Genomic DNA, 26622 nt, shown 5'->3' with positions numbered 1-26622 from the left:
AAGCAAAGTAATACGTCGTTATGCAGGTTATGGTAACGAATTTTAATGTATATTAGCTAAAATAGGAAACTTTCACAATTAATTTTTTTTGCAGCCACGAAGTGCAAAAGCAACAAAGTAAGAGGCAATAAATGCCACAAACTATATTAGTGTGACAAAAACAATGATTAAATCATAGGACATTGGAACTATTGCAATTGTAATGAAAAGATTGTGATCATACGTCATTGAACGCCAAAAATTTTTAATAAACGCTATTCTCAATAAATTAGAAAAAAACAATCTTTCCACCGTCTGTAAAAAGATTTTTATTCGTATGGTTCAAAATGTAACATTAAATACTAAATAACATAAGATAGTTTATATTATAACTATTTCAGCAGCAAGACGTGGCAGTCATATTTTCAAAGGTACAATATATTCAGAAAGCGTCGGTAACAGTCCAACGGAATCGAATGCAATTCGAGAAAACCGAAATTCCATCTGATGATTTCAATACAACATACTAATATTTAATTATCAAATGAAATTTATTTTTTTTACTAACGCAAAGGCGTTGTAAGAGTAAAGAGCGGATAACATCTATCGCTGTCTGCATCTCGGTGATATGACTTATCGTGGCCATGCGAGTTATCTCTGGCGCGACCATATTGCTCGGCTGCCTTACTAACTTTTGGCGTAGCCTCCGCAACTTCCTCTCGCGCTGGTCAATCTCCTTACTGCATGCAGCAGAATGAGGCGAATATTCTGCGAGCAAACAATAAGTTTCAGAGTACGGCGAATTGAATTATTTATCGCGGCAAAGTGAATTATTTATCACAGTTAAATTCATTCACGAAGTGAATTTAACAGTTCAGTAAAAAATTTCGTTGGTTTAATTGGTGCGCTAAAATGTTAAATACGTTGAAACTTGTAAATGCTTGCATTTGTTTAGAGTTTTTATATCACATCTGTGTTTGCCGATGAAAAATATACTAGCTCTTGAAATTTTTTTCATATTTGTGTTGTCTCTGGCCACCGCAAGCCTCTCGCAATGAAGGTTTAAAGATCGTCAAACTTTTCCACAACGGGCACGAGAAAAATATTTTGTTCAGCACTAAACCCACTTCATTGAACACAATAAATAATGTAAAGACCGAATGAAGAACTGGACAATTGATCTTTGGATCTTTCCCTTTTAATAAAGTTCACTTCACCCAAATTGAACAAAAGTCTAGAAAACATAAAAGATATAAAAGATTCCTACTTCGTGGTAAATATAGGAGATCACAAAAGTAATTTATTCCTCAGGTAATCGAGCAAGCAGCGTACAGCTTTACATCTTGTGTAATAAAATTAAAATAATATAAGTAGAGCTTCAAATATTCTACTTCTTCATTCTTAAATCAATACATTGAAATGCTCATAAATTTGTGAGATGGGAATATACTTTCCACGCGATTATTAATTCTAAACATTGTGATGTTTGTTAGAGCCTCTACTGATTCTAATAGTCTCTAAACTTATGTTAAACTTTCCCCAGCCGCAAGACACCTTCTATAATCGCTTGCTCCTTGCGATAAATATCTTCATGTTTTCTTCACGAGTGTCACGACGAAATTTTACCAATACTGCAGGACAGTGCAAATTGTTTGATGAAAAACTTGAAATTTCAATGCCAAATTTAGGTTTAGGCGAGACTTAATACAGCGTTCATGTGTATCTTCTTCTCTAAAGCGTGCGCAGCTTTGAAGCAGTTTTAGGCTAAAGTTGGCTCTGGTTATCAAGTCAGGGAACGGAGGAGCGAGGCTCTTCATGGATCTTGATTATGGGAGTTTTTATTCCACTTCACGCGAAGAGCGGCCCTGAATTGCGCGTACGATAAAAATGTATGAAATAAACTCGTCGCCGTCGCCCACACGAGAAACAATCTTGCACATTTTCTGGCCACGATTGTGCCGTTCATCTTGAGGCTTGTAAGACCATGAGGCGCGACCTACACAGTTGAAAAATACTAACCGTGCCTTATAGGGAGTTTATTCATTTTTGATTATAAATTAAATAAATTATCGTTGCCTTCAACCATCCAAACTTTGAGCAACTCAATGTTTACGCCAAATTACTTAAAAGTATAAACAAACACAATAGAGACTTCATTCAATCGGGTAAAATCTAGCAATGCACTATTCGGCTGCGTTGATAACTGCAATTTAATCTGAAAAAATTGTAGAATTCATTCGAGTTTATTTCCTAGTTGAAGGCGGAATGAATTCCTTATATCGACAATTCACACACAACGATTAAAAAATTCAATATTCAACGATTGCCTGATAATGGTCATAAGTTGAAAAAAAAACTTCTCCATTGGCTGTTGCCTATCCCCAATACTTTTTATAGTATTGTGCATATTGAGTAAGTAAATATTCAGTATTAGTAAATATTGAGATTATTAAGATTTTCTGCACTATCGTGAAATCCTGCACTTGTGAGTATAACAGAACTAGAAAAACAGAACTAGGAGTACAGAACTAGAAGAACAATTAATTCTAGTAAAATGCACCTCGTGGTTAGGTTTTGACAAATTCGAAGCTCAATACAGCGATTAATTTTCAAATTTTTTAGCCATTCCGTTGCAAAATAATTTAAGTGTAATTCTTTTAGATCTATGTTTTTAATATAGAATTATTCTTCTAGTAGTCGAAAGATATATCATATCATAATATGATGGTGAAGTCGGCGCTGAAGAATAGGCCTGATGAGGCCTGTCGCCGCCTCTAACTTTTCGTGACTTATTCACAGGAGATCTAAAAACAGGTCCATCGACCGGATCTTTTTCAAACTGACGGTAGTTTGAAATAGCTACTAGACTTCCACCTGGTTCGATATGGTGATAGGTATTTCAAGTCTGAACATATATTTTTCCATAGTTTTATCTAGTCTGTTCTTGAACGCGTTCATACTCGGAGCGTCAACAACGATTCAGGGAGGCTGTTCCACATGTCGGTGATTCGAAGCGAGAAGTGTCGTCGCGCGCTGAGTTAAAATGCATTCTTTTAGTTTATAGCCGTGACCCCTGGTGTTTTTTGTTTCAAATTCTAGTAATCCTTCTGGGACCTTGTATAGACCCTGAGTATACTTGTATCCTTCGATGAGATCCCTATGCCGACGTCGATAACAGAGCTTCATATATAGGACTGGCCTACAAGCCTGGAATTATGATTGTTGCACGTTTTTGAACATTCTCAACAAATTTTTTGTCCTATTAAAAATTACGGTGACCACACGGCGTTTCCAAACTCTAGATTCGGGCGCATAACAGCGACAAACAACAGCTTCTTCGCTTCAGCATCCAAGAACTACGTGTAGTCTGATTAAACATTAAAACGCAGCTGACACGTACGAGCTCAGTTAACTAAACTATCACGATAATCTTGCCATTGCACTTTATTTGACGCACCCTTCACTGTATAATAAACGTTTGTGTCATCGGCATACATAGAACACACGCTTGAAACTAATTTTGGCATATCATTTACAAAAGCAACGAGCAAAACAGGCCCAAGAACACTTCCTTGTGGCACGCCACTGACACGTTGTGTTCTACCTACTAGAAAATCTCTGATCCATTGGCCCTTCAAACCGTCAAATAACTTTCTAATATAAAAACAATCTGGTGACGGCTCTGAAAAAGATTTGCGGCAAAGGCACTCGTATTTGTTACGAAGCTTACCTCTGGACCGCGCCGAGTATGCAAATTCTTAGCGGAATTGTCAAAGTCCGCGAAGGTTTTATTATTCATGGAGAGATGACGCATGTGTCCCTCTGGGCACATTACTGCCCAGAGTTCTGTTATTAGCAAAGTTATGTGAGAAGATAACCTCGTCAGATTTGCCCTTTTCAAACCTCTTAAAAACAAGGAGCGCTAATCGCAAACATCTCAGATTAGAACAATTTGCTTTAATGTATTACGTATATTGCTTATTTCACTATCGGTGATCGAGATAAAATGGGAACCTCTTTTTTTTTCTTAAAGCTCATTGCTTGATGTGGACTTTTTAGTGATTTACTTTGTATTCAAATTATACATATGAAATGCCATTCTTAATGCTCCTAAATAATCTCTGAAAACTTTCGTTTAACGATATTCTAGTCTGATTTGACATGACCAACAATTATCTATCAAAGTGCCATTGACACTTAAATACAAATTGAGCGCAATGGACCGGCAAAAGTAACTGAATTAGAATTGTGCCAGCGACTTTGTACACGCTGCAAAACGCATAAGCTTGTACACTAGCGAAACCATCCAACTCAACTCGGCTGTGGCAATTACCACTCAGCTCAATTGTCGTCAATTTGCCCGAATGCTCGGCAAGACAAAAATCTTCCGCAAGCGCCAGTTAGCAACATTTTATGGGAGCTTTTTGTGTGTGAGGGAGAGACCCAGAAACTCCTGAGTCAGCAATAAAATTCCCACTGGTTCGTTTGCAATGGCAGCGCCTCTCCGGTCACTAGGAAAAATTCCTGAAATATACTCGTGGATCTTTGCAGGAGATCGAGCTTCTTCCGACGGCAACTCCGTGCGAAATGTGCAACAAACATGGCGCGCTTCTGCTGACACTTGACCAGGATATACGTACAAATATTTACCTTCAAATGGTTAAACCGAATTTACGGTTGTTCTTTAAACCGGCTTTGTTACATTTCCGAATCTGATTTCAAAGATTTCAATACTTCTATTAAAAACTTGAAAAAGTAGAAGATGGACAATGTTTTATTGCCATATTAAAATTTATTTAATCCGATTCGGAGAAACAACTTAAAAACAACAATAAATCAGTGTTAAAAAAACAGCAATAAATCAGGGTTAACCAGTTGAAGGTAAATAAATATGTTTTTCTAGTGAATGTTTTTATATACTTTATACACTTGGTATTTAGAATGAAGTATATCACTTGGTCATTTTAGTATCACTTGATACCAAATTTGATTACTTTAGACACTCGATTTAAAAGCGATCAAATGCGCTCCATAGAAAAGAATAATCTATGACAGGTTTTTAGAATAATTCATCTATCTAATACCGGTAGAACCGGCGATTACATACATCAAATGTATGTAATCGCTCACTACCAATTTACAGTCATTAATGGCCTACACCTGACGCAAGAACGTAAAGCTGCCTTCAAACAAGTACAGAAAGCTTAAGATTGCGAGAAAGTAAATCATAGAAGAAGCTTCTTCGTATTGTGGCCGCTTTAAAAAACTGCACGGGGAGGTTTAGTGCCTCCGTAATTTATGGTTGGGAAGTTAGCGCGGCTGCCGATAACTTGCTTATGGACAATGATTATGGAAGAGGCCCATTTTTGCTTCCATTAGGACTGCATTATAGAGCTAAGGGAGGCCTTGCAAGCGGGAAAAACCTGCCTCGCCTGCAAAATGCTGACTCGGTAAAAATGATTCCTCACACGTAATAAAATATAGAGCTTTTGAGACGTGACTCTGGCAAAGTTGGTTTCTTTATAGCCACTTTCATCAGCTCCAGCAAAATTCGATTCGGTCCCTCACGTGGAGGCATTCACAACTATAAATTCTAAGAGTATTGTAGAGGGATATGTCATGTATTGGGTATCGTGTAATAACTTTAATTCACGCGGGATGACTTCAAAAATTTGGTTCGGTATCATTTACGAAATTGCATTAATCTTATAGCAATTTAAAAAATATATGTTATTTTTTATTAAATACCAAGTTTTTTAATACGATGTAGTTGAGTTAAAAATATAAGCAGGGCGTTTACTAGGAAGAAAGTGATATTTTAGATGACCATTGTTCGATCTGAAACGTAATTTTCAAGTTTCTGGCTGTTTAATGTAAATTAGCAGACAAGTTTGCCTATGATACTGAATTCATCAATTGCAATTTTTGAAATCTTATTTGCGAAAGGGGATACTGATTGAAATTTAGTTGATGCCAGAATAAATACGTAGATATAAATACACAAGTGCCTATTGACAGTCAACTGCATTTGATGGTGGAACATTGATTCCCACTGAAAGCCAAGTAACCTTGACCGGCAGGATTTCCAGTGTTTGAACAAATACTGTTCATGGGCCATTGTTTCAGAGGGCTATTGTAAACTGATCAAATATGAACATGGAACTAATCTCAGTCGTTCTGTATTATGCTAGAGTGCTTGTTGGGAGCGAGACTATAGAGCGAGACTAGTGGGAGCGAGACTAGTGGGAGCGAGACTAGTGGGAGCGAGACTAGTGGGAGCGAGACTAGTGAGGGCGAGAAAAGTGGGAGCGAGACTAGTGGGAGCGAGAAAAGTGGGAGCGAGACTAGTGGGAGCGAGACTAGTGGGAGCGAGACTAGTGGGAGCGAGACTAGTGGGAGCGAGACTAGTGGGAGCGAGACTAGTGGGAGCGAGACTAGTGGGAGCGAGTCTAGTGAAAGCGAGTCTAGTGGGAGCGAGTCTAGTGGGAGCGAGACTAGTGGGAGCAGCTAGGTTTCCTTGTGTGAAAGTGAAAGCTACGACAGGATGAACAATTGCTGTGTAGTCTTGTATCGAGAGCAAGCATCCATGGTAGTCTTGAAGGACAACTTCTGATTTGGGCCGTTTATTGGTTAGCCTTATTTGTGTTTCAAGAAAAAACTTTCCAGAAAATTCTGCCTTATTTCAATGATTCCCAAATTTTTTGCTTCGAGTTCCACTTGGAGGTATTACGTTGATGCAAGTGCCTGCCGTTTTCCTCTGATTCAAAATATTAGCGGTTAATTTATAGTATTTTATCCATCGTTCATTATCATTCAATTCTTATTAATGTTATTCATGAGATAAGAGAACATTGGTACATACTGGTAGGTCGATTTGACCATGTGTAGAGTTGCCAAAGTTTCGTAACGTTGCTACAATTTCTTCTGCATGTTCGCTTGACATGAAAAATTTTATGAAGGAAGAAATAGTTAAACAGTCAAATATAGTTCCTGACCTCCAAAGCAGAGAAAAACTCCTTAAATGTATTAAAAATTTATTTTGTTTATGTCAACAAGTGACGAAAATAAACAAATATATAAAACGTGTGTTGGAATTTTAGAAATCATGAATGATACCTCAAAACAACTTGACACAGGGGGATCTAAGCCAAACATAAGAGCTCATTTGGATCATAAAAACAGAAAAGTTTTTACCGACATCTCAGATCAAAAGGCAGCTGGAGCTCACGTTGCGCTCCAGCGCTCCGTATCAAGTTACTCGAAACGATCCCGGCTGTGCGTTCCAAAACTGAAGTACAAACAAAATTCGTGAAGGTATTCAGGGACCAAAGCAAACGCTTCTTCTCAATTTAATATGTTGGCTGTAGTCAAAAAAGCTTCTGAATTCGGATGTAATTCAAGTTTTTAGGAAACAAATGTATATATTGGATCATTAAAGGAATTTTTTTTAGTACCATAAATATTTTATAATTCGGAAAGGATTCGACTGATATTGTAATAAAAACCTCGACAGCACCGATTTCCTAACCGGCTTAATAAATGTTGAGTAAAACAAGCGTCGAGGCAAAAAGATTATACCGCTACTGTCGTCATAAGTCATGTCAATGATAATCATCAAAAAGATGTTAAAAAAGTACCAACAATTCTCAAGTATTTTAACCCTAACGTTCAAAGGCCTCAACAAAAGGCGCTTTCCAACAGTTTGGACCATCATTGTCCGTATTTTGATGATAGGAATTTCTCGTTCAATGTCATTGACACGCAGGTTTAATATTTAAATGAGATTTGAATAGGCTAGAGGACTCGCGACAGTCGAATTACTCACGGTAGTCGTCTGCTGAGGACTTAAGCTAAGATCAGCTGTCTCGACTACGTTTAATAATGGACAAGTGCATGGAACAAAGTACCCGCTCGCTCGCTATCACCTCAGCAGTAGTAAAGTCCATTCAAAAATGCTCAGAAGGACGTCGCTGTAACTGTCAGCCAATGGTTCAGTAATGGCCGACAAGTATTAATTCGGTGGCATTAAGAGCCTCCTTAATGTGCTATTGGAGCTTTAGAATTGTGTGCTTAGTTCGAATTATAAAGTGGCTCTCGAGCACTGAGGATTCCTACCATTCTAAAAGCATCAAACTCTCATGGTTTGATTCCGTGTCGACGGATGCATTTTTAACCTCTTTTAGTTCATCGGCAATTAATCCTTCAACGTCCAGTAGCCTGAGGCATTCTAATTTTTTCCAGTTGAATACAAAATCAAAAACAAAAATAATACCACTATTCGTAATACAGCGGGCAGAGCCATAATGCATTAATAATACAACTTATAATACACAATACATAGTCAAATTACTTAGATTTCAACATGAACTTTCTGCATAATATAAATGTTGCGTCAACTTCAAGGAACACATTCCGGTCGTTTCAAGCCATGCGATTTTAATGCTCGCACAGCTCAGCTTCAGTTAGCTCTAAGACAACACACGCCACATGTATAGTGCATACACGAGGTTATCGAAAGCAGCTTCTGCCAATACCAATACGTTGAGGCAATTTTAACGCGAATTACAGATTAGAAATGCAAATAATAGAGCGCTGCTCGACCATCTAGGCGCCTCGCTGCGCACTGAACGTTGCAAGCTCCGGAGGCTGGAATTCAAGACCAGCGCGTATCTGAGACTGATAAAATTGTTCTGTTCTAAATTTAATATACTTGAATACAAGACCGTTATTGTTGTGTTAGTTTCTCGAGTTAATATTGCACGATAATTTTCAAATTTAAAGAATGAGTAATCAGATTTCTTAATTTACATTGAATCGCTCATTAGATTGAGCTTTGGTAGCAAAGATTCGTGAGTAGCTTACACTTGAACATCGGAAGCGTTAATTAATTATCAGTCGGAAGGGAGAAATAAGTAGAATTTTAATATGGTTAGTCTGGGGGATACTTTTATTTTCGTTATAAAGCTTAACAGGATAGAAATCCGTGAATATCACTAAGGATGAAAATTTTGTGACGTCCTCTTGTGAATTTGTAATCTGGAGAGAGACGCGCCTTTACAGCTGCGAAGAAGTGAAAAACAAAATTACGCTTTCTTCTTTCTTTGACGAATACGAATATTTCTCTTTGCGCTTATTGTAAGTGCTTAAAACAGAGCAGGGGTTTCGCAGTAAGACCGTTGTGCATTCGCTACTGGATTCGGCTCAAGGTGAATGAAAACGACGAATGTCAGTGCTTCTTTTAACTTTATTACAGAGTATAAATCAATCTTGCTGTAGACGATATCCATAAACTGCTGAAATTGTATAACGGATCAAGAACGTATAGGTGTCAAGAGGCTAGAAAAGGGCTTGTCTATTGTTCAAGTCAGCGCGATCAAGGCGGAGGCCAAATGCCTTCGCGCCTACATTGGCTATGCTTACAATTACAGGATAGACTCGCATGATCACATGGCACACGTACTAGCGGGATTATAATACACTTGTGCATTTCCATCATGAATTACTGAAAAAAAACGACCACAAAATGAAGCTTCTCATGGAATTTTGAACACATTTCAACGAATTTTTCTCTGTGTATTTTTAATAGTAATTCGGTATAGCGATTTAAACCCTTAAAAACTAAAAACCCTAAAAATCTAAATTGAGTTTGGGGGATTTTGAAGCAGCCAACAACCTTCTATTAATTCTCAGGGAACAAAAAAATCTTCATTCCAGATTGGGCTAATATGATCGAAGTTTTCTCAACAGCGTTTTGGTTCAAGTTAAAAATATAAATACACTACGTCTTAGTAACATGATTTGTACACAATAAGTGTACATGCTTTGAATATAGATTTTCCATTCCTGTGCTGATAAAGAAACTTCTCACTTTCATTCTCTAGCAGATCTCATCAGCACTTCAGGGCAATTATAGGAGAGCTTGAGCGACAGCAGATCGTTAGCGCAAGAACAATGCAAACACTCCAAAAAGCCAGCGATGCTGTTTAAATAAAGCAGATATTTCCAGGGTCATAAATGAGCTAAAGAAATTATCTAAGCTAAATAAATAATAGAAGCCAAATAAATAATATAAGCTAAATAAATAATAAAGGCTAAATAAATAATATAAGCTAAACAAATAACAAAAGCGGAATAAATAATATAAGTGAAATAATTAGTGCCAGCTAAATAAATAATATAAGATATATAAAAAATAAAAGCTAAAAAATAAAATAAATTGAATAAATAATAGAAGCTAAATAATATATATAAGCTAAACAAATATTATAAGCTAAATAAATAATATAAGCTAAATAGAAATTGAAAATAATTCTTAGAAGACCGTACGACGCAAACAACATAGCCGTTCCTTCAGTCGAGAACGGTTGCAGAAATTACGCTAATATTGCGAGGAGTTCGTAAGAAGTCAGGAGCACATTACGGAACTAGCAATTTCAACTTTGCCGTCCTCCAGAGATATTTAATGCACCTAAACTTATTATTTACGACATTGTTATTGTGTATGCATGTGAGATATTGTGCACCAGCTCTGGCAGACATCACGCACCTTACTAGCAAACTTCCAATGATCAACATCATAATATAATATTTATCAATATCATGACATTAATTAAAGATAAATGAGATGTGAGACGAGCAACCGCAAAATTGCGGATAATGAATCAATAACCTTGAGAAACTATCTTATAGATCGAATAAAGCATTTTGCTCGAAAATTTTCAAAATTGTTCGAATTCTTCTGAAAATTTGTTGAACAAAAAATTTGGGCTGAAAAAACATAACTGAGTGCACGAAGGAAAAGGAAATGTATCAGGGCTGAAAAATGGTAATATGAAATAATGTTGCCATAAAATAATGTTACTATAAAATAATGTTACTATAAAATAATGTTACTATAAATGTTAGATAGAAATCAGACGGCATGAGCCTTTGTATTACACTAAATGACGATCTCAGACAATTCCAGACTACCACCGTCTTCTTAAATACTTTTGTTTATTAATTTCCTATATTATACTTCATTTGAAGTGTTTGTGTTTAATCACAATAAAAGTGGGAGTGCGTGATCTTTGACACAATTTAGCACTTTTCTTTGGTTTTAATTTATTGATGGCTTATTTATTCTGCGGCTTCATTGATAATGAAATATCAAATTAAAAATTATTTACCGTCACAGAATTTACAAAACCTTACACTAAGTATTTATGCGTAGAAAAAAAAAAACAATTCGTTGGAGTCGTACCAGCAAAATTCAGAAAAACAAAATTACTGCCCTTTTTTCCGATATACAAAAAGTTGGACTGAGTAAAAATGTATCCGTGACGTCGTACAATATTGTCAGAAGAGGCAGAGCAAAGTTAGACAGCCATTTGTTGCAGAGAGCCTTTAAAACTTTAGCCATACTTCTCCCTTACAACCCGACGCTGGATCCTAGAGTGGCTCTTTGCATGCAATGCTTTCCTACACTTCTTACACCTTCTCTTTTGCAATCAAGATTGCGACAAGCTTATTTTCCACGCTGTAAACTTTTTAACATTAAAAAACTGTTGAATATCGCAAATGGCATGCGAGAACATTTTTTTTACAAGAGAAATTTGTATTGGAGTTTATTATTGATCGGTAAATTTGTTCATGGCCATTGAATTCAAGGAGCTCAGATATAGACGATTGTTCGCTATGACATCTTTAAAAAATATAACTCAATACTCACTGCAGTGAGTGACAGAGAGCGAATTTTCTCGTCGACGAAAACGTGGAGTCACGGACGGACGGACGGACATGACGAGCACAATAGCGCCTTTTTTCCATAAATGAGAAAATGCGCTAAAAATTAAATCGATAAACGATACTAAATTAGTAACCAGTATAACCCTAATAATGCACAAAGAAGTCCCTTATCAATAAATACTTTCTAATATCAAAAATGGTCAATAATAAATACTCAGAGACTGAAATTATTCAGTGCATGGATGAAAACCTGAAAAAAAATTGCAAGAAAATCTGATAGGTTGATCAGTTAGCATTGCAAGAATTGCATCAAAACGTTATTGCACAGACTAAATTAACCTACTTTAATTATATGACACATGGAAAAATGCCGAAAGAAAATGACTATACAGAAATGTATTTAGATAGTTTAACAAAATGAGCTAAAATATTCTAGTGCGAATTTTCATATGCTAAGGTAATTGATATTATGTTTGAAGGAAGTTAAACAACTGAGCGTTGGTTCTCCTGCACCATGTATAATTTATTGCTTATGAAATATGAATCATTGAAGTAGTCAAACATGCGGAAAGCTGAGCCAATGGAGGAACGACGGTTTTCAATGAATAATTGAGTGACAATAAACCACTTCACAAACTTAAGATTATTTCGGACTCTTTCAAAGCCCACAAACTTATTAGCATCATGGTGATCTAAAAAGGGAAATAGACCGAATGTATTGAACAGCAACGGAAACGCTGCAGTTAAAAAAGTATGTGTTATAATGCAACATGGAACTTTCAAGTCTCCGTTAACAGCTTAATATTTTTACCAGCAAAGCCAGACTGGAGACAGGGTTAAAGAGAAATTAAGCATATACGTAGAATTTCAATAAGTATAACAGCAATGGAATCTATTTATATTGAAACAATTTGGTTCCATGCAAGTATCTTCGTATTGAAAGGATTTATTCACGAACAATGAGGGAGGGACAAATGATATACCCCGTTATGGACGTGTCTACAATTGTTTAAAATTCTACATTATTTGCCGAGATATATCGAAGATTTGTACGAATAGTTTATGAATTCGGAAAGACCATTACCTAACATGCCTTGAGACAAGTAGCAAACACCGTCATATGAAAAAGACGCGGAAGTTTTATTTGGTATGATAATGATGAATTCGACAAGAAAATGATCGATGAAAAGCTTGAAAATTGCAAAAAAATTCTCAAGAGCAATCATTACGATTTCCGATATTTCAGCACATCAATAGTCATGAATATATAATAAGCAAAAGCATACCTCAATTACATAAAGACTCGTTGATTTACAAGAGAAGGTTGCAACCTAATGAAGGTTGCAACCGCAGAGCACGAGTCAGAGCGCAGCAGCGATACGGAACTTCATTAATGCGTTCAGCTGCAAAAGGCAGGCAATGTTTACAAGTCATTACAAGGATCTATATTGAATGCGATCAGGAGAGCTCCGTCAATTACTTGCAAACAAACACCGGCTTATATGAGTGCAAACGTGCTCGATGCCGGCAAAATGAACATCTGATTCTCTGCGCATACTGTGAATGAAATGACTTATAATGTACTATTGGTGGTGACATTAGAGGGTTAGCATGATTACAAGACCATGCTTTGTGGTTATGTGAAAAATAATAAAGTGGTGTAGTAAACTATACTACAGCAATATATTATGATCTTTGGTACCGATATCGATGGAAACGGGAACAAAAAATAGAGGTCGACCTTATCCTGTAGCAATCATACAGCAAGGCTTCCGGCTGAGTTACACCTGGCGGTATGGTTAAAAAAATTTCGTGCCTCAAACTGCAAGTAAAAAACTGTAAATGTACTGGAAAAGGGAATAAAATTCTTAGCAGTCAAGCAAGAGTTTGATTTGATATTTATTACAAGTGTTTTTGATGGAATTAGGAATCATTAATGATAGAATTTGGAATCAAAATTTGGAACGCGGTCACCAAGATACCGCGAAGATCACCATGATGCAAAACTGGGTACCAAAACTCAATTGCTGCTAGTAAAGCATTCCTCTAATTGGACAACAACTCGGAAAGCCTGCTATGAAAGAATGTGGGCAACAATACAAAAATCGAAGGTAAATCAACTGAACAAATTTATTAAAGAATAAATATCCTTTAGCCCACGCTACAACATATCGCTTGTCAGCTGATGATAACTTTAGTTAAAATACAATTATTCATTGAACGATGCAACTGAAACTTGTGTCGGAAAAAAAATCCTCTTTGCTGACTACAGGAAGCCAGCTTTGTTGTATAATCCTTTTGTTGGTTGAACGCTTATCAAGTTTCAAACTACGGGATAAAAATCCCAGAATTGTGCACAGTCCTCTGTTAAAATAAAAGACGCTGTTTTGGTGAGTTACATCCAGCCATGATTGGCCGACCATAGTTCGGCCACGAATTTGTCTCGAGTTTTTCAGTGGCAGGTTTTGTGTGCCTCAAACAAAACTCGAGTATTTCGTATGTAACTTCAGACGGCATTGTGGAGATATATTATTTTATGCTCAGAACTCGACATGCTTTAGACGTTGTGGTATCGCAGTGCACGTCAGGCTCTTCTATGCGCCTTATTTCAATTAAATTCACAAGCTTTTTGAAATAGTGGAAATTTTCTAAAGAAATTTTCTTCTACTTTGCATATCGTTTTGAAATAGTGTAAATTTTCGAGTGAAATGAATGAGCTTTGAGAAGCACGGATGTAGAGTATGAATTACTTAGCATATCAAGCAAATGCATTGAATTGATATTTGGTAATTACCCCCGAAACAGATACTGATGCTAATCAAATATCGAGTACATGCTTTCAGAAGCAAGCGTATATTTATTCAATTGATAATATTTTTTGTTTGATTAATCTCGAAAAAGCTGCCTGCCATCCTTCCTGCCATTGTTCAAAGCTTTCTACTTAAAAATTTCGATACAACACACAGTAACTTAACGAAAAAGTTTTCATCTTTTACATGAAGTGTTGAGGGCAGCTCTTTATATAGAGGGTTATTTGTATGCAAATTAATTTAAACACAGTTATAGAATAATCTGAAAGAAACCTTGGTCATGGCGAAAAGAAACGTATTAATCCAAAGAAATTAATTCGTTGTTAAGAAATAGGAGACAGGAATAATTTGATAGTTCAATTCGAATACCTGTTGAATTAGATTATCTGTCCCTCGAAAAATATTGCACACTAAATATTAAAAATAATATTAATATATAATAATATTAATGTTATTAAATATTAAGGGAACTGACTCATCACAAAAAAATATTTACCTGAGCACAAAAATCCTTGCAATATTTTTGACAGACAAAAAGCTCTAATTGACAGTAAAAATGGTAACAAATTTGAAAACGTTTGCCTTTATCAAGGAAAGTTTAGAAGATTGCCTTAAAATAGCCCAAGTTTCTTGAAAAATTGATCTTCGAGCGGCGGGAATAACTTCAATAGAAGTTGGATCGTTAAAGTTTGCGGTGCAAGGGCGGCCGATTAAAGAATGATTCTTTTGCCTCGATACGAGGTGTGCAATATGGGGCCCGTACTTTCGCGCGATGACTATTTAACTAAATTAGTATGTTGAAAACATACACTATTGCAGACTATTGAACACTATTGAAAACCATTGAACACTTAAATAGAGTTCAATAGTGCTCAATAGTGTTCGATAGTGTTCAATAGTGTTCGATAGTGTTCAATAGTGTTCAATAGCCGCTATTGAACAAACTATTGAGGTGTTGCGAGAACACACTTATAAGAATGCTGATGATCATGATTCTATTTATACATTTCGAATTTTATATAATTGCATGCCCTATACAATTACATTTATGTAGGCAATGTTTTCCATTTCGAGACCTGGCTTCCGTTCGTACATTTTTGATCAGTTGACACATGCGTTATCATTAAATGCAGGCAAAATCGAAGAAAACGTTGAACAATATCTAACACATCGCAATGAAGAATTTGGTTTGCATTCTGCTTCACTTCCCTAAATAAATTTTAATGTTGATCAAAAGACTATCAAGTTATTGAAGATGATAATAAGCATTAAAAACGGACAAGTCAATCAGATTGAATGAAAAATTTCTAACTTATTTCACAACTCCAGCATGAGAGGCCTGAAAAGTCTCCTAAATAAAAATTTGATTAAAGATTTTGACTGAACAAATTCCAATTGTTTAATGACACGTAACACAGGTATACGAGTTTTATATCTTCTATAAATTTAAAAACTATTTTGGTCTTCTTCGGCAAATGATTTAACCAGTTAACGTGACCAAATACCACAATAATATTATTATTAACAACACCGTACCAGATTTTCACCCAGTTATGTAACGTTCGTGGCAGGAGTTTGCATTTTTAGTACAATTTTAAGTGAAGTGGTTTAATGTCACTCAGTTATTCATTCAACTACGGTTCTACGTATAATTTTACTGTAATTTGCAGGCCACGAAAACGCTTATTGTAAGAAGTTTTTCTCAACTAGTCTGCGAAAAATAACAGGGGCAGCAGCTTGCTATAGAGCACAGTTTAAAAGTTGGAATATACAAAAAAATTAGCAGTTGTAATGTAGAACAAGCGAACCTACAAGTTGAAGAAATTAAATATTTTTTCCTAAACAAATAAAACGCTCATGTAAAAATAGAATAAAATTAAAATTATTGCACAGATTTATTCTGAAACATTTTTTTTAAAATTGTACTCACGTACATCACGCCATCACACTGCTCAGCATCAGCACTCACCTGTAAATTGGTAGAAATTATTTTCAATTTTAATTTATTAGGAAACAAATTTGCGTTATTTACGATTAGGACACATAAAAAGCACATGAAAAATATGAGAATCTTCATTTTAACTTACATCGAACACGACATCAATGTTTCCATCTACAAGCGATAGCAACAATTAGAATTGGCTGGTATATAGATGATTATACTCGCGCTTCCTCACTAATTCATTGAAAAAATAACTTTTTTATAATGCAAACGATTAGACTACAGAAAATGTCCAAACCTCGAGAAAAATTCATACATAAACTTATATATTGCAATTATTAATACATGAGATCATATAAACAATTAATAATACTTGAGATCCTAATTGGTTCTCAATTAGAAGGATAGTGTACCAAAAACAACAGTAACACTTCACCTCACTTCCCTCGTATTATAAGCAAGTGTTGTTCCGTAAGCTTGGAGCTAGAAGCGGAGTTGGGCCACACTTAATTTGCCTCAGATGCTGTTTACGACCGCTTGCAACAGCCGGAAAGATTTCAAATTCCCGCGCTAGCCGAGAAAAAATGCTATGTTCGACTTAAAATACATGGTGTGAAATTATTCAATTTTGCTTAGCGGGCCGTGAAAGCGAAGCAATGTGCGCGACGGGCGCGTTTTTAACGACTTTAACGTTTACGGCTGCAAGGCGAAACTTATTCGCGAGACGTACGAGGTCTGCGGAAAAAATCGGCTCTTGCGTCAACTCGCTCTATGGGAGCTGCATACGATATTTAAAGTAGTAAAAATAAATGCTGGAGTATTTTTATTTCCGTAAATTATTCCTATTGAAATTCCCATTAATGATGTTCGTTCAAACTATAGTAATTAACCTATCATATCGTCGGTCACACAGGACGATAAACATTGTACGTCGTTTTATTCCAATTCTTTGAAGAAGTATACATGAACAAAGACCCTCGAAAGACCCTTCAGTCTTTCGGCGATTATGATTGATAGTTAATCAAGCTATCACCAAAAATGTTATTCTATAAGTCGTTTCCGTCATGCACGAATATATAGTAAGTTTGCATCCGATCAACGAAAAAAATGTAACCGAGATTTTCCAGACTATAATAGCGGATAGCCGTCTTGATTTATAAGTTATTTAATCATTGTTTAAAAAGTCATTTTATCCTAGAATTTTGCTATGTATTCTAATACTTTTTAGAAGGTGATAATCGAAATACTCGTTTATCGCTGGAAACTCGCCATTCGTCAAGTTTGATGTTCAAATTATTTAACAACTTCTTACTATGCGTAAGTCAACAGAACTTGGCAGAAGCCGAGCATCGAGCAAGCAAATGAAAGCACCCATCTTAACAAATCCACTGCTTTCACTTGATTTATTGGCAACAAAAATCTCAGGTGTAAAGTCTATCACAAAAAACTTTTTCGACCTCAAATTATGTGGATACGAATGTCGCAAGAAGTGAATGTCTAACATAATATTCACCAATAAAAGAATCGCTCGTTTTGCGCCTCTATTCTAAATAAGGGATGCCTCGATAGTTCCCGGCCTCAGGCATTTCTTCACGGTCTTGCAAAGAAATCGATGCCGTCATTTCTACATTAAAGCCTCGAGAAGAACGCTTTGGAGTGGCGCCAGATGAGGGATCCTATGGAGCTCTGTACATGAACAAAGACTCTGGAGCGCGCCGGTGATGTTTCAGTGTTTTGGCAGAATAGCGAAACAGATTCCAGAAGCGTGATCTTGCATGCCCTAACCATTAGGAATGCTCATAGAAACGAGTTCAGGTACAATGCCGGCAAATCCTCTACAGACTCTCATCCTTCTCACTTTGTCGCCTCCTTTTCTTCACATGGAAGAACGTCGCCGACTCAAGCGCTTTGGAGAAGACACCGCGCAAGGCGCCGTGTCTTTTATCTTCATAACGATGTTTTTTGCCAGCCTTCCAACAAACCTACCAGCAAATAATGACTACGACGAGCATTTCTTTTGATGAATTCTTTCTGAGCAAAACCATTGTAGTCAAAATGAAATCTTTTAAAGGAAATCCTTAGTTTTTTCACAGTAAGTTTACTTTGTCCAGCCGGAGAAAATGTTGCGCCGGTTGCAAGTTAGCATACACTTTGCAGATGTTTTTCAACCGATGACAACGGTTTTCTGAAATTTTGTTTGATTAACCAGAAAGTTCTACATGCTGTGCATTTATGAGCGCAATCTTTCCGGAGCAAGTCAAGACCAGCTGCGATCTAATAAACTGAATACATATCAAAATAAATCTAGACGGCAAACTGAAGTTTGTTAAAAATGCATTAAATTTGAACGGGGAGAAAATAAATAAATCTGTTGAGGTAACATTCGCGCTGACGCTCCGATGAAGAGAAGAAAAACTTCAACTAAAAGTATCGTTGAACCTACGCTCTCGTGAATAAAAATTAAATTTTTCTGAAGTCCTTCACCAAAAAGCCAGTTACTGAATTCCAATTTGTCTTGCAGAGGTTTCGTGAAAATGATTTGTTGTGGTGGAAGTTTTTATCGAGTATTGTATTTTATTCAGAGTAAAACTATAAGACTCGTCAATATCATTTCTTTAAAACTACATCCGTATCATTGAAAATTTGTTTATAGAAATGTATATACAGAAATTCTATTCTCAATATAGATTCTACGGTACAGGAGGCATCAATGGGATTCGTAAGTCACATGACATAGGAACGAAACGGTCGAGATATGAAAATATGACTTTCTCATATCTCGTATATTTTGTTCACTCTCGCACAAAATGGGAGAAGAATAGCTTGGGCAAATGGGATGAAAAAGCTTGAACCAACAAAACTAAAAGGCTGCACGAGTAAATTCCAACACAGGTGGCAGCCCAACTGCTGTGAAATCGAACTTCATGACAACGATTTTAAACAAAACTTGATCAATCAAAAAAATGAACGCACGATTCAATTAATACTTTTATTATTGTAATTATTATTATTTCATTAAATTGGTAATTCGAAAAAAGTGACGGAGAAAATATTAAATTCTTCTTCAAATTATCAAAAATCCGCAAATTTTACTATGCAAAACGGAAAATAAAACTTGCATTCTTGATTACATATAAAATATACAACAAGAGGATTTTTTGCCAAATCATTCAAAGTTTCGAACTAATATATTCGATTGAGGGTTACTTTGATAAAAACCAAGGCATTATTAACGTCAAAGGTCAACAATGGAAGTTAAATCTTTTGGTTGCATGGAATAACACGTATCATAGTGCAGCTAGGCGACCAGCGGATCAATTTAAATTTCTTAATTTAAAATAAACTTTATCTCCTAAGTTTCAATATCTAGATCTGAAACCTCCTGGAGGCATTTAAAAAAAATATCTAGATTAAAACAAAATTTTAAGATCTACTGAACAGCGATGAGAATAACCTTGAAAAATCAGTAAATTCCTGTTCTCCCAGTGTACCTCCTCATACAGTAAATTTAGCGTTAGTTGGAGAATATATTGAGTAAAGTCACAGTCTTCATAATTAACCTCATATTAGTAATTGGATAATCTCTGCCGAAACTAGCAAACGGGCAAAAGGTGTGCAGAACTATCGTCAAAATACGAGAATATATTTAGCCCAGCCATTGAAAAACCCGTGTAGATCTCTGCCTCGAATTATGTTGAAGTTTAGGAAGATTATGAGCATAATTTGGGTTTTAATTACACTTTAGGGACCCCAGGCGCCGAAATTAGTGGCCCCTCCAGCAAATCGTCTCGTAGATCTCAGCGGGTCCCTAAAATCCTCCTTGACTCTCCATCGAGCGAGGCGATTCAGCACCGCTGGGCCACGTCTCCTTTGTAATAAAGTGCAGCGCGTCGCCCATATGTTCCTGTGCCTAATTTCCTAATTTCCTTCTCAGCTGCCGTGACCTTCCCAGTCTTCCGCAAGGGGCACGGTTCACAACCCTGCCTTATATGTTGATGCTGGGGTAGGGCCTTATATGTTGATGCGAGGGTAGGGCGTTATATGTTGATGCTGGGGTAGGAGAGAGATGGAGGAGCATATAACTCGCGTATCATGGATACTTTCTGTATCAGCTAGCATGTGGTTGTGAAAGGAGAAAATGACAGGGCAAGAATTTAATACAGGCTGATCCGAGTATTAAAAAAATATATATAATAAAAATAAACGTGATTTAGGTACAATGGACCGCTAGAGATACTAGCTTCTAATCCCGTTCTGAGTTGGGTTAGATTCAGGAAATTCAGTGGACAATGGACAGGCCTCCAACTTAAAAAAAAAATAAAAGATATGGTTGCGAAGGCAAAGCAATCATGACCTTCTACATTCACTAGTTAAATAGTCCCAAGTAGCCGGTGGTAGATAGTCGCAGGTTGCCACATGCGTGCATATTCAAGAGAAATGTTTTTAGTCTCCCAACACTAAATCAATATGTCAAGGACATGACACTACGCTGATCAACGAAACAAAAACTGAGGTAAATACATATAGTGCAAGGATATCAAGACGAACGCATCCACTATATGATAACAATGAACTAACAATATGAGAAAACTTAGAAGAGAAGGCTGGACAGGTAGGTCAACAATAGAAAATGTTTTGGGAGTTGGATACCTTGACGAGAACCTCTAGTTTTCTTGAGGAATAAAATACAAGATAAAGGAAAAAATTAGGGAGCATGTTAATAGAGCAATAAACTGTGGGACTGATCAGACGATCATGCGAAAACTTAGCTGCAGAATCCATGATGCTGTTGTTGCAGTGCCTTTGTAAAATTGTACCTGTAGTTTAGAAACGTGCGGTAATCGGAACTTGAAAAAAATTGTAGCCGAGAACGTCCGAAGACAAGGATAATTACCGGCAAGCATTAAGAAGAGAGATCAGCGATTGTGAAGCTTACGAACCTGCTTTATGAAAATTTCATCTTGGTGACCTAATAATATTAGTAGTGAAGTTTTCAACTTTACCAATCCCGAAACAACAACAAAATACGGTCTCATCCGCTCTCATCCGCTCCATCCTACCACTCCATCACTCCATCCTACAACTCAACCACTCCATCCTATCACTCCATCCTACCACTCCACCCACCACTCCACCCACCACTCCATCCTACCACTCCATCCTACCACTCCATCCTACCACTCCATCCTACCACTCCATCCTACCACTCCATCCTACCACTCCATCCTACCACTCCACCGCTCCATCCTACCCCTTCCCAACCATTGAACTCGGCCATGAGGGACCACAGTGGAAGGCTGCCCGCCGTCGGTTCTATTTCCTTTGAAATTATTGTGACATTTCCGAGGTCGTCGTGCATCATTTGAAACATTTGCCCTAAACCAACGCACCAGCGTCCATTTTAACTTTCATGTCAGGGAACCGGGAATGAAATTCCCACACAAAACAATTTATAGCAGTCACATTAAATTGCGGAAAATGAAATGAGATGACAATTCATAAAACGTGGATAACTGATTTGAAAATTGGGGCTTGTCGACGAGAGGTTTTATGGGCAAGTTATGTTTTGTGAAATGAGTATTGGAAATCAAGCTTAAGTTGTGAACTTTGAATTGACATAAGCGCTTCATGGCACTGAAACTTGTAATTTCCAGTTAGAAATGCAATGTTAAAAATGCAATTATTTAAGGAGAGTCGTTAATGTTAAATGTGGTCTGGGACCTTCGTGATGAACTCTTTTGTGATGCCGAAAATGTTAACTAAATATATCTGGATGAGGGTACACGATTAATAAACGAGAAAACTGAGTTTTTTTTTAACTTCAACAACCAAGTTCCACAAACGGAGTCAGATAGTAATTTTTAAATTAACATTTTTAATCTTAGCTGCTTTAAATCTTAGCTTAGCTATAATCTAAAATTAATTTAGCTGCACCGAGACCTCGATTGTTAAGACGGATTTACAGGACATCTGAAGACGAAAATATAGAAAATTTAGAAGCTACAAATGATAGTAGGATTCGTTGAGACCTATGATAACTCGAAAAATTTTCTCGTCCGCCCGTCTGTGAAGTCACCGGGCAGACGTACGGACAGACAGACGGACGGACACGACGAGCACAATAGCGCTTTTTTCCATAAATGAGAAAATGCGCTAAAAATAACAAGTGAAAGTCAGATAGAAGGGCCGTAAAAGAGCCCTGGCCTAAATTTCGGAGGCCTCTGAACAATCAGGGCCGTGGCATCAGTCGATGATCCTTTGATATTGGAGTGTTGGCTCGACCAAAGTTGGGAGGAAGCTTTTTGCTTCGTAGGTCGTCCTGCTCCGGATTTAGAGATCCAAAATGTATGTATTTTAGCATCTTTTTCTCCCGATGACAGATGCAGAATTTAGATACAGCAGCTGTATGTACTTTCGCATATTTTTTTCCGGTCACAGATACCATTAAACCATTTCATTATTTTTAATCTAAAATTTTATCGAGTTTTTCTTGCCCGCTAATTAGAGGTACGGGAATGTAACTTCATTCACATTCAAGGAAAATTAAAACACTGGCGTTCATGAATTGTTGTTTAAAGAACCCTATATAAGGGATGTGATAAAAAATCATACAATGAACTGCATTTGTAGGCTTTTTCTGCGTATAGTTTTTCTTATGCGATCAACAACCTAATCTAATCAGGGTTATTGTAGATCTCTAGAAAGAACTTCATTGGATGAGAAAAGTAAGGAAATAACTTGTCATGTAATGCGTTATACTTTGGCGCCGTGTGTCAGGAGAGTCACAGTAAACAAAATATATTTATTGTGAATTGATGACTGACGGATCTCATGTGACAATTAATTAATATAATGTTACATTTAATTAATCTAGTGTGATATTGATTAGAAGTAACTTGAAGACGATAACTTGAGACATAACTTCATTTGATAATATAATTATTGTGAATGGACAGTATTTTTTAGTCATGATGAGACGAATAATTATTTCCTCTTAAATTTCAAGTTATAATTAAATTCAGAAAGATCTGATTTGATGAGATCTTGTCCTACCGACAGGATGATATCCTGAATCCAAATTTGTTGATTAAGATATTGATTGGATGTTGCTATAACTTTTTCCGAGCGGCGAGTAAACATATTCAATTCAAGGAAAATAGCGAGCAATTAGAGATTTTATGAAATCCGTACAGCCAAAACACGGTGCGTCAAGAGACTGCAAAATGAGTAAAAATTTTGCTCTGGGTATCATTGGTCTCTATCTATTCTGGTCTATCATTGGTCTCGCTCTATTTCCCGTGGTTAAATTACCTTATTTCCCGGCTAATATTTATGCGGCATAGTGATATCCTGGCAGGTCGCGAGTGATCGATAAGAGGCTTAAGAGAATGAGTTTCAGGGGCCCTAATAAGCTTACAACGGTGTAGCCAATGAGTGACGTGGGATTGTTATTTCTGAATCCGAATAATCTTTATTGAAGTAATAATAAGTGCCTCGTATAATTGATGAAAGCCTGGGTCAACTGCAGAAGAAGCGGAAAAATATTTACTATAATGCAAACCGGGTATAGGATAGATAACTTTCATTGCAGCTAAAAATTTATCCTGAATCTCTTAAAAGAACCTGGTTTAATAGTTTCGTTGGATGAAGCTCATAAAATTTTCATATTAGTACAGCTGGTTCCAGATAAACTTCAAATGATATTGCCGTTAGACTTAAAATTTCAGAGCGTGGAAGAAATTAATGGCTGTGGAAGAAAGGACCTAAGTCTCACCTTGAGTGAAGAGCATCGCCTTGAAGCGGAAGCCGAGGTTTTTAGCGCGGCTGCTAATTAGATCCAAGACAGAGAGAGGCATTACCAGGGGACAATTACGACGCGCTCTCGCTTTATGCTCGCCCTAAGAATTGCTAGCGTCGGCCATGCAGGTGCCTGAGTTTCACTCGCTGCTCAAGATTAGACTCGACGCTCCGGAATAGCGGCTGGGCATGAGAACAACGCCAGTAATCATACGCCGGATATTATAAGACGGTGCCAAAACTCGGAACAATGCAAATGTGCGGCAAGGAAATTGATCACCAAGTAAAGAACTGATGAGAAAACGGATGGCAAGTCATGAATTATTATACGTAGAACTGCAACCACCAAACGGTTTAAAAATGTTGAACTCTCATGGGAACGGAAGGAATGTTATGACCACGAAAACGAGGATGTCTGTCAACGCAAAGCGAGTTAATTTTCTTACGAGTGATGAGTTAGGAGCAGAGTAGCGGAAAATTTAAGGAAGTAATTAAACGAGAAACGGGATCACTCAAAATTCAAAAATGAACTCTAAGATGAGATGCTTGCAGAAGCATCATTTCCACGCTGTGTCGCAATGGACAGAACAGTACCAGGCAATGCTCGTAGATATATTCTCTTTTATACATCCGACACTGTTTTTCATCTACAATTTCAAGTAAAATGCTGTAATGGACCTTGATACATGCGAGCGTAAATAGCAGTGTGAATAATGTTGTTTTACCTGATTGTACTTTTCATTAGCAGTTGGAAAAATGTTGCTTGTAAAGTTGCACATGATTGTAATTTTAGTTTCTCGATGTCCCTGGCTATAATTTACTCCATCCTCTTTACCAAAATATCGGGGACACACTTTCGAAGCCTCATAATTTGCCTTCACTCACAAGCCTGGCGCACCATCAAGCCGCAGTAGAGGCGCGCGTCTCGTGATTTAAATCTCTAGCACATCCATCACCGCTAAACCACCCGCTCGAGTTATCCTTGGGCAAAATCACTTTGGATAAGTCCATTAGTCGCTGCCGCCGTTACAAGATTGAAAAATTTGCGGCAATCTGAGCCAGTCGATATTTTGTGCCCCCAGCAACAGCAGGTCACAGTTTCCGTGCAGCCTCAAATGCGAGCAGACAGCGCCGGAGAAAATGATGTGCATTGAGGGTTTGTGGCTGCTGGACACATCCATGCACCGAGCGCGGGTCTCAGAAGCAATGTGTTCATTCACATCGACTGTCACTGGGAATGCTGGTCTGGGAGTGGATTTGTTGTAGTTAAATTTGGACTTCGACTCACAGGATATTTGGGGCAATGAGTGAAATTAAGATATTATAGTCGGAATGTAAATAAGTCCCGTAATAAAATTTTAACATCAGAAGGAGTTACTAATTATACCTATACAATATAATTTGTTCACTGAAACCACGCAAAAAGCCGATCAGGCTGGAGGAAATAGCACCTTCGAAGCGGCTAGGAGTATAAATGACTCTCTTATTTCTAGGGAGTTTTAATAATAAAATAAAATAAAATAAAATAAAATGATAAAATGAGCATCATCATCATTAAGATACCAAAAGGAACAAAATGAAACTTTCCTCGTAAGTGTTCGAAATTGTAATAACGGCAAAAAACTCTGCGGCATCCTCACCGAATGATAATCGATTAGTATAAATAATTCAAACTTAAAATGCATGGATTAAGTTGTTTGGGTCTGCTAAGAAATTTTGCCGATAAAAACATTAAATGCGCTGTAACACAATTTTAACGGTTTTGTTACAGTGTAACATTTCCATTTTGCTCGAGATCATAAGTCCGAAACTATAACTGAGACTCCTGAAATAACGACCAAAAAGTGCATTAAAGTAAGAATGAATATTAACATAAATATACAAGTAATTCTACATCAATTAAATCTAACCATAGAAAATGCTTCAAAATATGTATACAATACTGTATACACACTTTATATGTATGAACGAACCAAGGGCCTAAAATTCACTGTATTTAATTATTTCTATTCACACGAGAGCGTATCATTGATTAACATTAACGGTGCATAAAAAAATACTAAAACAACTTGACTAATTCGGCTAAAATTCAACTCACCCTTATGAAAAAATAAGTAGAAAAACCATCTCATTTAATTCCCCAACAACTGATTTGAAATCGATGCGATTTAAATAATGAACTAATAGAGTTTTCCAGCCAAACTCTTTCAAATTATGTTAGGGAGTACATTAATTCATCTAGAGCTGTAACAATGCATGACGCTCGAAGTCGTCAATTACAAATTCACACAGTAATATAAAAAATTATATTACTGTGACTTCGCGAAAACGTGAAGTCACGGACAGACGGACGGACATGGCGAGCAA

General features: G+C 36.8%; 1 protein-coding gene across 1 annotated transcript in view; it reads right to left on the bottom strand.

The window, feature by feature from the left end:
* The window catches only part of LOC108681724 (neuroligin-2), a 74116-nt gene extending 49802 nt beyond the window's left edge, over window positions 1-24314 (bottom strand). Inside the window, exon 1 of the mRNA XM_047884081.1 lies at window positions 24233-24314. Within this exon, the coding sequence (XP_047740037.1) occupies window positions 24233-24314 (82 nt within the window). The remainder of the gene's footprint in view (window positions 1-24232) is intronic.
* Window positions 24315-26622: the final 2308 nt, after the last annotated feature.

This window comes from Hyalella azteca, unplaced genomic scaffold (assembly GCF_000764305.2).
Source record: "Hyalella azteca isolate HAZT.00-mixed unplaced genomic scaffold, Hazt_2.0.2 contig14503, whole genome shotgun sequence".
Classification (NCBI taxonomy): domain Eukaryota; kingdom Metazoa; phylum Arthropoda; class Malacostraca; order Amphipoda; family Hyalellidae; genus Hyalella; species Hyalella azteca.
Note: the sequence above shows the minus strand (reverse complement) of the source record. Positions and strands in the feature narration are given on the sequence as shown.